This window comes from Thermobia domestica, chromosome 4 (assembly GCF_964235325.1).
Source record: "Thermobia domestica chromosome 4, izTheDome1.hap1.1, whole genome shotgun sequence".
Classification (NCBI taxonomy): Eukaryota; Metazoa; Arthropoda; class Insecta; order Zygentoma; family Lepismatidae; genus Thermobia; species Thermobia domestica.
The window spans coordinates 311,972,076-311,988,464 of NC_137457.1; the positions used below are offsets into that span (position 1 = coordinate 311,972,076).

At 37.1% G+C, this 16,389-nt stretch overlaps 1 protein-coding gene across 2 annotated transcripts in view; it reads left to right on the forward strand.

Annotated features, from left to right (window-relative positions):
• LOC145684317 (ATP-binding cassette sub-family C member 5-like) overlaps positions 1–13,279 on the forward strand; it is a 247,495-nt gene extending 234,216 nt beyond the window's left edge. For both annotated transcript variants that reach the window (XM_081756504.1, XM_081756503.1), the window contains exon 30: positions 11,505–13,279. In XM_081756504.1, the coding sequence (XP_081612630.1) occupies positions 11,505–11,606 (102 nt within the window). In that variant the 3' untranslated portion in view covers positions 11,607–13,279. The remainder of the gene's footprint in view (positions 1–11,504) is intronic.
• Positions 13,280–16,389: the final 3,110 nt, after the last annotated feature.

Here is a 16,389-nt window from a genome sequence, read left to right on the forward strand (position 1 = left end):
GTTTTCCTAAAAACCGATAACCGAAAAATCGGTATTTGTGTGCCCACCACTAGTGGTAACCGCTACGCTACCCAATCCACTCCCATAACAGCCAGGCACTCTACCTGTTGTGCTTGGACAATCCACGTCTAAGTTTTGATAAAAGTCACAAGGTTTGGGTGAAAGAACACGGAAGAGTAAAAGAGAGTATGTCGGTTCTGGGAGCAAACTGGGTAGCGTAGTGTTTAACGTATCGGCACGGTACGCCGAAGATCCCGAATTCGAGTCTCGGTCTAATCGTCCATTGAATTCGTACCTACAGAGGATTTGCTGTGCAAAAATAAGTTTAAATCGCTTGTTTCCCCTTTTCATTAATATTGGGATATAAATCTTTGCTTTTGTTTCGATCCTTTAAATTATCTTTTCAATACTCAAAAGAGACAATTACAGAAACTGCTTAAGTGGCAATGTTGTCTACTGAAAGGAATTAATTTAATTTAAACAGTAACTGGTTTATTGGCTATTGTAATACAGATAGTATAGTGAGTTACAGTAAGTCATCTCCTCACGGGATACCGACTTTGCTATCCAAATCCACAGCTCATAAAATCAGGGAAAGGATAGAGAAAATGACTTACACTGCAGGTTTGAGTCCCATACTCCAGGAAGGTCAGCTCTTCAATCACTTTGTCGAGAAGATTCACTGTGGAGAACGGCGATGAGAGCGAGAGTGAGTGAGAGATGCCCCCGCTGCTGCCACCCACCTTTTTATTTGGAATTTTATCTTTGTTTTTTCGTTTTATCTAGTTACTAAAACACTTTAATAGTCATTTATTTGAAGGTTGGGTGTTAGCATGCGGGGTCAGGTTTTATTCGGTTGTATACTGGTTTCCGTCGTTTTCAGTCATTTCCATATCTTGAGCTGTTTTTAATGCTTAAAGATAACAAAGAAAGAGATTTTTGTTTGTCCTTCCTGGCGGGTACGTGACAGTCCCCCACCAGGATCGCACCAACAGTCAACGTGGTCATCGTGACATTTTATTTCACAATGGTTTATTATTATTATTATTTTTGTTTGTCCTTCCTGGGTACATTCCTGGGTCCATTCCTGAGTACAAGGAAAAATGCCACTGTATATACACTGACACACACACAAAAAAAAGAAAAAAAAAACACTGAGATCACTAATACACTGAATCACTGAAAGTACGTTTATGAGCGTGGGCGGTAGCAAAATGGATATCAAGGGAGGGGATGGAGCAGAGCGTTGTTGACGGCGTGGTATGGTCCAGAGTTCCAGAAAAGCCATGCTGGGAAAGATGTGGAGATTGGAGTCCCCCACAGTCGAAGGCGGTGGATTTCGGTTGTGGCGGGGCTGTGGTCCATTGGCCAGCGGGTAAAGCACCTGGATCAGTAGATGTCGGAGCAGGAACAGTTGGAATCTGGATCCGGAGCGAAGAAGACGGTGCCGGTGTGGATCGCCAGATGTCGGAACAGGAACATGCGCCGTTGTGGATCGCCAGATGCGGATCAGGAACATGCGCCGTTGGTGATCGCCAGATGTCGGAACAGGAACATGCGCCGGTCCCCACTGGAGTATGCATTGTGAACTGAATGGTCGTTGCGGGCAAGGGGTAGGAAGGGAACAGGAGGAAACGCAATATCATAATAGAGAAATGTTTTAAATAATTGTTGCTCAGAAGGGAGAAAGAAAAAAAAAATGTTAGTCTAGTATATTTCATGCTTCTCTTTTTCTCTCGTTGCTCTTTTGTTTGTGGAGCGGGGAACGGGAGGGAGTTGAGAGTAGCAGGAAGAAAGGTAAAAGAGGTATAAAGGGGATGGTCGAAAAGAAATTGAAATAAAGGAGGCCAATGTTACGTAAATTTTATACATAATAAATTACGGTTATTATTACGTATAATTGTTACGTATATTATTATTGTTACGTATAATTACGGTTATACAATATTTTCAAAAAGCGGATCTGCCAGAGGAAATGAAAGTGGGGCCGATAAGGAAGTAAGGTGAGTGGGGGGTTCTCGTGGAGTCGGAAGACGAGAGTTGGAGGGGAGCAGCAGGGAATAGAAACGGCGGGTGAAATACAATTTACAGCAGAACCCAAAGGCGAGTATAAGAAGTAACATGGTTAACGGTGTAAAGACGATGAGTACAGGGTCGGTGTATTGTAAGGCCATGATGGGGCAGATGCCTTGTGTAAGGAAGACGAACGCCGTATAAAAGCTGAAAAAAAAAAGAAAGGGCAAGAATCAGAAATCTGATGTTGGAGCTGTAAGTGGAAGGTTTTCGTGGTGGGGCTGGTCTGAGTGATGGGCAAACCGTTGAAGGCGGCGATATACAAGAAAAATGGAGACGGAATTGGCTAAAGATAAGATGAATTGGAAAGATAGGAGGGAACTATGTATGGGGAAAGCATATTCTTCTGGAATCCAACTCGCCCAACTAGGAGGGTTGTAAGTGTGAAGAGTGGGTGAAACGGGGGAAATTTGCTTGCTGAAATTAAGGGGAATGTTGGTAAAATTAGGATAAAAGGGAAACAAGCGATCAGCGGGAAGGGTAAATAAGGTATGATTAACTGATAGCATATGGTGTAATAAAATGAGTCGTGGGTTGGTAATACTATGGAAACAAAGGGAAGGACGTAGGATTAAAACTGTAGTGGATGTCGACAGTGAATGATCACAAGGTATGGAGACCCTAATGGTACTAGTGTCCTGTGTGAGTAATGGTTGCTGGGTACCATTCGGGGATACGAGAAAAAGTGGAGAAGGGGGGTTGGTTAAGATAAACTCTTTGCTAGATAGCTGTAGGATAGAGAAAGGGTGGTCGTGGGTACAAGAAAAATTGCAGACGCCGTGAAAGAGTCCGGTTACTGTGGGGAAACGTAAATGATGCAGGCATGTGGTGAGCTGTGAATTTCGGTTCGAAATTACCGGGAGTTGACATAGAAATGGCCGAGGGGAATAAACACAGGAAGGCAAATCTGTTTTGTAAAGGGGTATGGTATGCGTAGCATTAAAGAGGGCAAGATCTGTGGGTAAAGCAAGCGAACAGGTTTCATTTCGTGTGGCGACCGGGTAAGTCCTAATACGGAATAAATTAAAAGAAGAAGATAGGGGCAAAACCGGAATACGTATTTGCAAATAGACTTTGTCTGGAGTGACATGGCAATGGGTGAGCGGCATTGAGTGTATTAAATGAGGCGAAAAATATGGCGATATTTTGAGATCTTTTGTGGACAAGCGAGTGTTGAGTTTAGCGAGATCATTTTGTAAGGTATTGATGGGTAATAGAGTAGTAGGAAGCAAATTTCGATTACAGTTTTCGTAAATATTGTTGAATATATCTAGGTGAATAATTTCGCTTAACTTATGTAGTAGAAGGGTATCAATCTGAAAGAATAATTGTATAAACGACAAGAGGTGTTGTCGATTACTCGATAGTTGAGCCGTAAGGTTTTGTTCATCGTCAATAATTCGACGGAAAGCGGTTTGAATTTGTGAAAAACCAAGCCGTGTTTCATTGGCGAGGCGAGAAAGGGAATGTGAGAAATTATATAAGTGTGAATGAACCCCCGTTTGTTCCTGCTCTAGAAGTTGTAAGTGTGTTTTAAGTTCATGTTCATTTGTAATAAAACTCGAGATCTGAGATTCTGTAGCTGTTCCTGTAACCCAGTTCAAAAAATTACCTAAAAATGGTAGAAGGGCACGGGTAGTGCGCGGTTTTGGACCGACAGTAGCGAATTTGGTTGCGTAGGTTGCTTGAAAGATATCAGAGGTAAAATTGTTGACAGAATGTAAAAATTCTGTTAATGTAGTACAGAATCTTGATCCATTGTCCGGGTTACATGGGACAGTAATGTCAGTGGGGTCAAACGAAGGTAGGGTGAAGGAATAAACCAAAGGTACCATATGAGTGTGGGGAATGGCATGTGCAATCTTAGTATACTCTGCGCCAATCGATAATTCAACATGGCTGGGTGTCAAATCTAAAGCGTGAATACAGAAAAGCCAAGTCGTTATGAAGGCTCTGAAAAAAAAAAGAAAAAAAACTGTGAGATGCGCGGGACTGTTTATTTATATAATAATAAATATGTTTATTTTTTTTGCATTAGAGAAGAAAGAAAAAAAAAAACATGTACACGGGGCTCTAGCCCCATGGAAACCCGTATGTGATACGTATGTCCTATTCGCAGTCAGCAATTTACCATGTATTGTATATTATTTCATATTATGAGTGGCTGTCTAAAATGTGAGTGTCTGAGAAAAAGAAACTACAAAAATTGTTGGAAGGTCTTGTCTAAATAAAGAAAAGCTTGCTTCATAGAACAAAAATAAAACGTAGTTATTCACTATTGCCAAGGTGCTGTCCGTGAAAAGAGAATGTAAAGAATTTGCTAGTTTGCAGTGGAAATACGTGGAAAATAGCTGCAGGGAATATAGACTGCGAGTGAAAGTATGTACTAGTTGCTTACTAAATCAATATTGACCTTGTGTTGGTGCCTGAAACTATGAAATGAATATATTTAAAGTGAAGTTCGGAGTGGCAAATCAAAGGTGACATCGATAATTGTCATTATCGATACGGGTGCGTTTAGCCGCTTGTATTTTTTTTTTTTTTTTTTTTTTTTTTTTTTTGCGTAATACGGTGAATCGTGTAACAATTGTTCCGTGTCTTGAACCAGATGAAGAATGGCTGAAGGTAAGTACTTTGCTTTTGTGTTTTTATTTGATTTCTTTCTTTTCTTTTTTTTCTTTTGTTATATAATTATTTGCCGAGTATGGCCAGAAAATGAAAGATACCTCCCCTGAAAGGAGGTATTAATATGTACTGTATATTTGATTAGCATACCAAATGTTCCTATATATGACTGAATGATTCCTGATCACAAACGTGACTGTTATAACCGAACGCGCCAAAGCGAGAAACTGAAATCTGATATGGAATTTGTGACAAAGAGTACCACTATAGAGTGATTGAGAGAGCTATGGGAGGGGACGGGTGGGCAAAGCCCCCTTCGTAAGCGAACATGTAACCTCTTATTCTACATTAAATTGAAGTATAGGTGTGAACGTTAAGGGATCAGTACTTTATACGGTTTCTTTGTGTTTTTCTGTTTGTGGTGTTTTTATACTTGTTAACTATTTCTATTTTTTCTGTCTTATAATTTTTATTTTTTTTTTAAATATTTTTTTTTTAGAAACAAATGATAATAATTTGAATTATGATCGAATGAGCGTCACGTGTGACTGCGAAAACCGGCCCGTCGGTAAGAGGGTATCGGAAAGTAACGAGGTTGTTGCAGTGGCGTATTTGGTGGTTCGGGCCGCCCCTCATCAGAAATCGAACGACGCCCCTCATTCACTCTCTCTACACGTAAAGTGTTATGTAGTGGTAGAGAACGTGCCGTGTCCTTTCTGTCCTTGGCGTTTTCTTGTTTGTTGTCCGAACTATTTTGTTTTTTAGCTGGTTATTATTATTATTATTATTATTATTATTATTATTATTATTATTATTATGGGTTTTATATGTTCCCACTGAAGCAAGAAAAAAATGAGATTATTGCACTTCCTGTAGAGAAATAATAATTTTATAGTAATCAAACAAGACTATTCGCTATGAATGCAATAGACGTGTTCGGTGTATGAGATAGGAGAGGGATGAATACGGTCGCAATGGAAAGTATAGCTGTTATTCAAAATCCCGCATAATGAATATCCGCACGCATGTTACGCATCGTGATGTAGGCTATGAACAGTGGCGTATTTAGGGGGGGGCTTCCGGGCTTAAGCCCCCCCCGAAATCTTACTTACTATAGTGAAATATATGAAATATCTTGCAGAATTTTCACATTTTCAGGCAAAGCCCCCCCCCGAAACTAAGCAAAGCCCCTCCCGAAACAAAATCGTAAATACGCCACTGGCTATGAATTAATCAAAATGTGATGTTCGCAATTTTGTGTAAGGAAAAGAGAAAATTAGAGTGGAAGAGCCAATCTTATTTGTGAGCGGTATGTTATAAAGTGCAGTACTTATAATCATTGTGCTAGTCACGTAACAATTGTTTGTTGTTGTTTTTATTGAAAAAAAAATCGGTCTTTCGTCACGCTTGAAAAAGGTGTTGTGTTCGGTGTTCAGCAGTAATGAATAGCGTACTGAAAATTGTACTGTTTTTGTTTATTGAATTTCAAAAACGACGCATTACGTTTGTCATTGGCTATCGTTGATGTCGTAACATATCGACTAATACATGACTGATCCGTGAATGTGTGTGTGTGTGATTATGTGTGACTATGGAAGGGAAGAAGTTCTGTGGAGGAGTTGATGTGTTTGAAACAGTGGCGTCATTTAGGGGCAGGGAGGGGCATTTGCCCCCCCCCTGAGTTTGAGATTTATATAGATTTTTTCCAATAGAGTAGTAGTAAATGAGTAAAAAACGCGAAATTTTACTTATATCGAGGGGTTTTGCCCCCCCCCCCTCCCAAGCAAAATCTGAAATGACGCTCTTGGTTTGAAATATGATCATATATCATAGTTGCCGAAACGAAGGTGGCGCGTCGTTCAGGCTAATGTGTTTTAGATGTGCGTGAAAACGAACTGTCATCATTAGTTGATGTGAATGAGTTATGAGTAAGCTTTACGGAATAACAGTTAAAATTATTGCATTATGAGGGACTGGTGCCTGTTCACACCTATGATAGAGGAAACGTTCTATGATGATCGGATGTATGTGCCAGTAATTGTGTTTACGCCTTTTACTCTGTGTGGATGCTCACTCTAGACGGCGGTGTAACGTATTATACAAATGAAATCAAATGAAATATTTGAGTTTTACGTCCCCCGTTTATGCCGGTTATGCTAAAGGAGACGGTGATGATGAATAACGAATGAAATGGTGGAATGAAGAAAGTGGGAGGAAACGGGAGAACCCCGAGAAAACCCATGCACACGGTGTTTGCATAGTAGTATAAGTACCAGAAAAACGCTACTTTTAACAGAAAGAGTAATATTTGTAGGCAGTAGTTGAAACGACGTTATGCGTAAAATGCAAATCGAGTTATATATAATACGTCGCCAAGCCCCGGGCAAAAGCCCGTTCCGTGCACGAGGGACATGAGTGTAGTGCGAAATGATTTAAAGGTGTATGCACCCTGGATTATAGAAAACACGTGTCGGCTGGCTTACTTAAACACGATACTAGTTCTATGCATAATTTTGGCCAAAGATGACCCTAAAAAACATCGTACGCCATTGGATTTGAGAAAGATTCGTTTGGATACAATTGGATGTCGGTGAATGACTTTCTTACACATATGCGTATCTCTGTTATACATATGTATATTCATTAGTATTATCCTTATTAGTATTAGGAGTAATCTACTTCCAAATAAAAAGGTGGGTGGCAAATGCGGGGTCAGGTTTTATTCGGTTGTATACTGGTTTCCGTCGTTTTCAGTCATTTCCATATCTTGAGCTGTTTTTAATGCTTAAAGATAACAAAGAAAGAGATTTTTGTTTGTCCTTCCTGGCGGGTACGTGACAGTCCCCCACCAGGATCGCACCAACAGTCAACGTGGTCATCGTGACATTTTATTTCACAATGGTTTATTATTATTATTATTTTTGTTTGTCCTTCCTGGCGGGTACGTGACACTTTAATATCAGATACTATTGATCATTAAGAAGAAATTCATTGAGTATTATGATACTACAGCCATTACTTACTTAGTCATATACAAACATTCTTAAATTAAGTTAATAATTTTCCGGTTCCTTACTAAGATACTTTCTTTAAAAATGATATACATATATGAACATATGTTTATATTAACCTGTCTGAAATACAGTGCACTGCCTCATCAAGATTTTCAGGTTACTGCTTTCTTAATAACATTTTGCTGATTATTTCTTGAACTTGTTTGCATTTAAAAGACTAAGCTATTCAGAAATTGTGTTTAGCTGTTACACAATATTTAAAAAAGTTACGTGCTCTCAATAGTATTTCTTTTAAGTTTTATGTCTCACGATTATGCCGGTTAGGCTAAAGGAGACGGTGATGATGAGAAATGAATGAAATGGTGCAATGAAGAAAGTGGGAGAATCTCGAGAGACCCCACGTACATGGTGTTTGTCCACCACAAAGTTCACTTGGCGCGAGTTGGGATCGAACCGAGGATCTCATGCTTCTGAGGTGAAATCTCTACCACTGAACCATCGTAGCCCGTGTTATCAATAGTATCTGACATATACTATATATATATTTCTTAACTTTGAGATCAGTTTTCTCGACGAGACTCCATGGACAGATATGAGTAATAATAATTCCATTGGACTCCGTGTCCCGAAAGTAGTATGATAAACGTAATGAGAAAGTTATTCAAGACTGGACACTTTTACTATTGGCATGAAATGAACCAATAGGAACTCTTTATTAGAAATACATCAATGCATCTAATGATAAGTTAACTTCCTTTTTTTCTTATATATAACCAAAATTCAATTTCTTTCTATCTTCTTTTAGATCTGCCCTTGTTGAAAGTCATAGCCATTGAGTGACAATTAAGTTGAAAATTCTTTAGATTTTTGTGATTTTAAATACATATTTAGAAGAAAAATCTTCTCTGAGTGCGTCTTTCTTTTGAAATCTTCGTACGTTTCAACAAGTCTTCTTGTCTTTCTCAGTGGCTTTTGAAACTCCTAGAATTAGGATTATGAATTAGATTTCTGGACTTTCAGCATCTATGGCCATTTAGCCTGTCACGTATGAGGGATGATGTCCCTCGGTGAGCACATTATCCGAAGAAAGGGAAGGGGGAAAGGATTGGGGAAGGAAGGAAGCGGCCTGGGACCTAGAAGTTAAGTACTACCCTGGCATTTGCCTGGTTTGAATGAGGAAAACCCAGGAAAACCTCATTCAGGATGGCTGGCCTGAAAAAAGCTTTCACTTTTTCAACCGAGTGGCCCCACCGGGAATCGAATACAGGACGGCTCTCTGTAAGGGCGAGAGTGTTAGCGACTACGCCACGCGGGGCCACCTTTGAAACTCCTACTGTAAACTTACATCGCATTCTATGATTCTATACCCATTGATACGAATAGTACTGTAGCAGCGTCAAAGCTGCCGAGAAAGGCAACATAATTTATTGAAAGGTACGGAGCTTTCAAATGTAAAAAGTATTCACAGTTCAATTTTTCTACATGTTAATTATGAGTTAATTTCGTTTTTTTAAGATATTTTAAAAATGTTTACCTTACACTCGACAGTTATAACCATTTTTGTTGTTTAAGCTGTTGAAATTAATTACAGTTTCTGAGTTTTACGAAACATAAGCAATATGAATTTAAAATCAAATGAAACACAGTAAAGAACCAATAGTTAGATGATTACCTTCTTGAGAAGAACCTCACGAAGTCCATGATAGTTATTTCTGAACTTTAGGTATTTGCTTTTCAGTTTTCTTACTCCCTTTCTCTTTTATTTACCCCTTTTTGAGTTCTTTTTTCTTATCTGAGGACTGTTTATAAATGATCGAAATCCTTCAATAATGTATTTGTTAGTGTTACTGGGTATAGTCTTCAGTAATATACAGGGGTTTGACAAAAAAAATCTAAAAACACTTCATACAGGACACGTAAGTTTGGCCCTCCACTGTACAACACGTGATGCGGTTGCCGATCGCTTTTTGTTTTCAGTGTGTCATATGAACCTTCCTCTTCCGTCAGCAGTAACCAGTTCACCTATGAGTGTCGGGTGTGAAAGTGGTGCGGTAAAATGAGCGATCTGACAGACTTCCAAAGAGGCATGATCGTTGGTGCCCATCTGGTTGGAGTTTCAGTGGCAACAGTGGCGAACATTGTGGGGGTAACGAAAGGCACTGTGTCCAATGTCACGAGGGCATACACAATTCATGGGCAAATGATGTCTGCAAAGCACAACAGTGGTCAAAAGACAATTCTGTCAGATAGGGACCGGAGGGCATTAAAACGGATTGTAGCAGCTAAAAAAAAGATCACTGCAATGAAAATTACGTCTGAACTCAATTCCGGCCTACAGAACCCGGTTTCATCGAAAAAAGTGCGACGGAAACTTCATAAAATGAAAATTCATGGCAGGGCCGCTAAAGCCAAACCCCTGGTCACAGCAGTAAATGCGAAGAGGTGTATCTAGTGGTGCAAGGACCACATGGTACGGACTCATGAGCAGTGAAAACACGTAATGTGGTCCGATGAATCAACCTTCACCTTGTTTCCAACAACCGGTCGTGTTTACGTATGGAGAACACCGTCGCAGGCCTATGATACAGACTGTCTATTCCCAACTGTAAAGCATGGGGGTGGTTTTGTTACAATATGGGCACTGATATCGTGATTTTCCGCAGGTCCCATCATAGCCCTGCATGGAATAATGAATGCTAAGGCGTATGAGGCCATTTTGGGGGACCAGGTTCTACCCATGGCCAAAATATTGTTCCCTGATGGTGATGGCATCTACCAAGATGATTTGGCACCCTGTCAGGCTGCAAAAACGGTGAAATCATGGTTTAAGGAGCATGACCAGGAGCTATCGCACCTCCCCTGGGTCCCACAATCACCAGATCTGAGCCGTTGTGGTCTGAGTTACAAAGCCGTGTTCGGTCTCATTACCCTCTACCAGTATTCCTTAAGGAACTGGAGCATGTTTTGGAGGAACAATGGTACAAAATTCCACACACCACGATTCAGGAGCTATATACGTCCATTCCACGTCGGATCCAAGCTGTTTTGGACGTAAAAGGAGGCCCCACATCATACTAGGTATGATTTTCACAGTTTTGCAAACGTTTTAGATTGTTTTGTTCTACCCCTGTATTTTCATATAATAGGGTGTTGAAACATAGTCTGCCCCCCCCCCCCAAATGTATGTACGCTTTAACATGATATACTTGAACTTTTCAGAACTTGAATTAAATTATGGTAGTAATATGCAGTATGGTTTCCTTTTAACAGATGTCGTTATTTACAAGATCGTAAAACAGACATGTGACGTAAGTAACATTCTCCAACTTGAAATACCAATTTAAATCACATTTATACTCTTCAAACAACCGTGTCCGGGCTTACGGTCTTACATCACATGTTTATTTTTGCAGTCATGCAAGTAATGACATCTGTTGAGAAGTAATCATACTGCATTACATATCCTTCGAGCTTAACTTCCAAAAGTGTCCACGATGTCACCTATGAAAGTGTATATACATCTTTTCGACAGCCTCTGTATAGTACGATATTATAACTTGTATTATATATTATAAACAACTTAGCAATGCTAATATATTACATACAAAAGTAACAGAAGTATACTTTATCGTAATTTTTAAGTAATTTTTTTACATAATTACTTACATTAATTTGAAAGTTGCAATGAATTGCGCGGAATATGTTTGATGGTTTCTAAAAAAGATAAGCGAGAAACATATTAATGTAGCAAAATGTTAACTTCTTTATTTTATTATTTTATTTACATTTCAGGTGAAAGAGTTTGATGCACCGAGTACATTATTCAAGCAGCCCGGATCGTTGTTCTCGAAATTGATTATGAAGGATGAAAGTGTACAGGAAACATCACTCTAATACAACAATACTACTATGGTACTATTGTTACTACTGACAAGATAGTATAAGTTCAGAAAACACACACTAAGAAATATTTTTTGCTTTTACTTTGTCTGTAATCGTGTGTATGTATGGAACTTGCTAGTGTATCACCAAATTGAATCTTAATTTGTTAATTGTAAGAGAAAAAAATATCTTAAACAAATCCACCAATGAAAATATTTGCAGAGCGTGTACTCCGTAACTCAGTGCTACACATTTCTAGTTCATAAAGAAGCATGACTATGTCGTGGGTAAATATAAAAGAACTGTCTTTCAAACACTAATGGTGTTGATTCTGTGCTATCTTTGCCTTTTTAATTTACTGTTTTATATGGGAAATTAATTTTATTTTCTTTGAAATGGAATTTTTAAGTTTTAATTTTACTGATTCCTTAATGTTCCTTACTTCGTAAAAATTTAATTTATGTAATATTACTTTTATCGAGTGTTCTAAAAATGGCGCCCACGGACATGGACTATAGAGCATTATTCTATAAGTCAAAATAAAGCGATAAATATATATAATTGCATACCTTTCGGATCCTCGTCTGAGAGATTTATTAACGAAATATTTAAGATTAAAGAAAAATATATCTTTCGACTTATATTTATTATTTTACAATTTTGCTTTGTTTTATGTACGTACCAATATTTGCTTTCTATTTTCTTTATAACATAAAAATATTAACAATGTACAGGCTGCTTTATTTACCTACATGTTCATGAACAAACCTAGTCGTAAAGTTATAGTTTTGGTATACGTAATTTTTGTATTATTATTTTGTTTATGAATGTCTGTGATTTTACTAAAGGTACTATTTGTATGAAACCTAGATAAATCAGTATTAACGTTGTGTTTTGTATGTGATTGTCATTTTATTATATTATAAACGGTAAATCGTTTACCGTTGTAAAGGTAGCTTGAAATGTGGTAGCTTAAGAACAAAAGGAAGTATATATATATCTATATATGTCAGATAGATGGTTTCATGTAATAATGCTAGATGGATAAATTAAAGAAGTTCTTATGAGTATTTAATTAATCATCGCCTGTGCTTGGATTTCAATAAACTGTCAAAGACTGTTTCTTCCAGACATGTTTTTGAGGGGCACTGCCCCCACCCCCAGAGGAGACCAAAATAATACGTCTTTAATATAACAATAAATAGAATAGTACCAGCAGTGCTCCCTGGAATAGTAAGTATGCCCCCCGGAACATTTTTTCTGAAAGAACGACTGGTCAAAGAACAAACCTAATATAATTTAGTGTACTTTCTTCCAAGTATTTTTGTGTGTCAATGTAATCCAATTTACAATACGACTTCACAGTGATGAACATTCGATTTTTTCCAGTTAACAAATGAGTCAATGCACATAGTTCTGTAAACTAAGATTATTAGTAGAGACTGGATATTGGGTTCTAAAACATTTAAATAAGCAAGGAAAGACTGTTGGTAATTATATAAATTACATCCAGTTTCATTTACTTTTTTTTTTTTTTTTGGGCCTGTCTTTACATTTGCAAACAGAATTAATGATTTATTATTGGCAAATTACATGTTTCAAATATAATAGTTATTGAGTTCGTTACACTACATATATTTTTGTAAACATTTGTACAAGGAAAAATATATATGTTTGTAATTAAATGTTTTTTTTTTCTCTTACTTTCCTATAAGGATAATAGAGTGTGGATATTTCAGACTATTTAAGATATTATTCTGTTAGATGACCATACACAAAATATTGCTTTTCTTGTATATACGCACTCCAAAACCCTTAAGGATGTATCCGGTTGCAATGATGTGAACAGACTTTGAGGGAGATGGCTGAAATTCAGCTCAAATATAGAACAGACAATGTAGATTATATATTTCAAAAGCAACTTGTCCTAAAATGGTTGGAACATCATGAAAAAAGCACGAAACTTTAACATTAACGTCAATGCAAAACACATAATTCCTCCACTTATCTCAAAAATAAAAAGAAGGAGATGGCTGAAATTCAGTTGAAATATAGAAGGCACTGTGTATCAATGACAAAACGAAGTCGTCCACATATCTCAAAAACTGTAATAAGGAGATGGTTAATTGAAAGCTTATTTCAAAGACATTTATTTTTAAGTAAAATCAATAATAATAATAAAGTATTTGCATCTTATTCGAATTACCCAGGGTGTCTCATGCGAAGGTTACGCGCTTGAAATACATCACATCTGAGTTTGGAATCTGCAGACTCGATATTGCATGTTACATTGAGTTTTGACCTGATTACGTGATGCAGTCTGGTCCTTATGGCAAACCGAATAGGCCATTTACAATCATGAAATCTAAATTATTTTCATCATCCACCTCTTTTCCTTGTATGCAATTCATATATAGAGATAATATATAATAAGTATTCTTTACGGTGAAGAATCGAAGGGTAAAACCATATCTGAGGTTTAGACTTCCATAAGCAGTCTTTTATGCAAATCTGATAAATTTTTTCTTGCCCTGTACGCTCAGGAAGGAAACTTTATACTTACTAATCTTCTAACTTTTATCTGCGACGCGCTCTCAAATTTTTCGTGGTTATCGAGTATTTTTTGCTATTCTTTAGTAACCTCTTATTGTAAATGTATCATACAGGTGTATATCAGCATTTTATTCAAGTGATATCACATCGCAGTTTGCTACACGAAATCCTAGAAATGTGATACAAACGAAAAATTGTATCGAAAGATGAGATGCATCTATGATCATAGTTTATTATCGAATTAGTTATTTTTACAACATAAAACAGTTAATCATTGCTTTCCCTTTGTGACAGAACGGTTTTCTTTCGGTCCTGCATGCAAGTTCAGTGACAAATCCCCTTGAAAAACCCGACGTTTCTCTTTGTGTCTGTTAGGTTCTCAAGAACATAATCTACTACGGACTACATACCAAATTACTAGAAACTGTGTGTGTAACTGACTACAGAAACCATATCCGTTTCGATACCTTATTAAATTTTCAGAGAAAGAGGCTCAATGAGCTCTTAAAATCCACGACCTGAGCTTACTTTTCGGAAACTAGATTAGTAGCTAAAACGTGGGACTCTTCTGTCCTAGTTGTTTCATAGCATTGGCCCAGAAATATAATGCGTTTTGCTATGCTCTTCTTTTGTGCATTGAAATTAAACAAGAAACTAATTAGTGTTCACTTTACAATTATTAAAATACTAATAAACTAAACCCCTCCAGCATTGGATGCAATATGAGTTAGGGAATCACAATTTGCGTGACATTAAGTTATTTTGTTATCGTAAACATGAAGGTTCATTTCGTAGACTACGTGATTCAGATTCTTCGTTCCTTGCAGTCATCACGGACTCCAACCTCCTTTATTATTATTATTATTATTATTATTATTATTATTATTATTATTATTATTATTATTATTATTATTAATAATAATAATAATAATAATAATAATAATAATAATAATAATAATAATAATAATAATAATAAAACTTCATTTGGAAACCAGCCTCTAGCTTAGGTAAATTGTAGAACGTCGAGTTACAACATTTTAAAAATATTATCGTTATTTCATTTCATTTTATTTTGACTTTATAATCATACATATTGCACGGATCTGCATGTGAATAAGACTCGTCGAAGTATAAAGATACATAAACATACTTACTTGAGACATATACATACTGATTACATTAAAATGCTAGGCTACCTCTACGAAAGGTGATAGGAGCAATTTAAAAGGATGGAGAAATTTGGATAATGCTTATGGAGGAAAATTCAATGGAAATACGGAGGTGGAAGGAGAAACTGAAGATGAAAACAGACCTTTAATGAGCAAAATGCAGCTTGAGGCAGATGGAAAGGATTCATTAGTGAGCTGTATAACAGAAAGCATAAACTGTGTATTTTGGTCACTAAAAAGGAAAACGAAGTAAACGAAAATCACAAAAGAAAAATGCAATACTAAGGGGAAAGTTGCAGAACATATAGCAAAAAGAAAAATGAAAAAGTAGTTGGCATGCTTATTGCGTTTTTCTAAGAATATAGAAGAGAAAAAATAAATATTTGGGATTTGTAATAATGACGAGAGAGTCCTCATAAGACTTCTTATATTGAGTTAAGATTTCAACAGCTAAAATATTATATAAAATATCATATATGAAGACTATATAACTAGCTGGCGCAAACGCATTTAAGAACAGTAGAAATTCATGGATCTGATTCAAAGTTGTAACAAGAAGCCGATAGTAGGTAGTACTGCTCTCAACATGGCACATTCTGAACATGTTGCAAAACATACAATACAGGGTGGACATAAAATATCTCCCTGATAACAAACATTAATAACAAGAAAATTAAAAAATGATAGAAGCAAGCGGTTTGCGGAAAATAGGAAAACTCACTAACACTCGGTCTACCGCTTCTATCACGATCTAAAACACTTCCTGTTGCAATAAACTTGCTATGCCATTCCTCTATGCTCTTAACATCTGGTGGCTGCTGTCCGTACTCTCTCCTGAATGTTCGTTGAACTGTGACGGGAGATTTTGTTTCATGATAACACACACTTCGCTTTCTGCTGTGCTGACGCCATTTTTTAAATAAATGACTATAGAGCTGCGGTTAGATGCAGTAGATGGCAGCACAAGCTCTGGCAAAATCTTGAAGTATCATACAAGCAATGTTTTCAGATCGTATGCTTCTATCATTCTTTGTTTTCTTGTTATTAATGTTTGTTATCAGAGAGAGACTTTA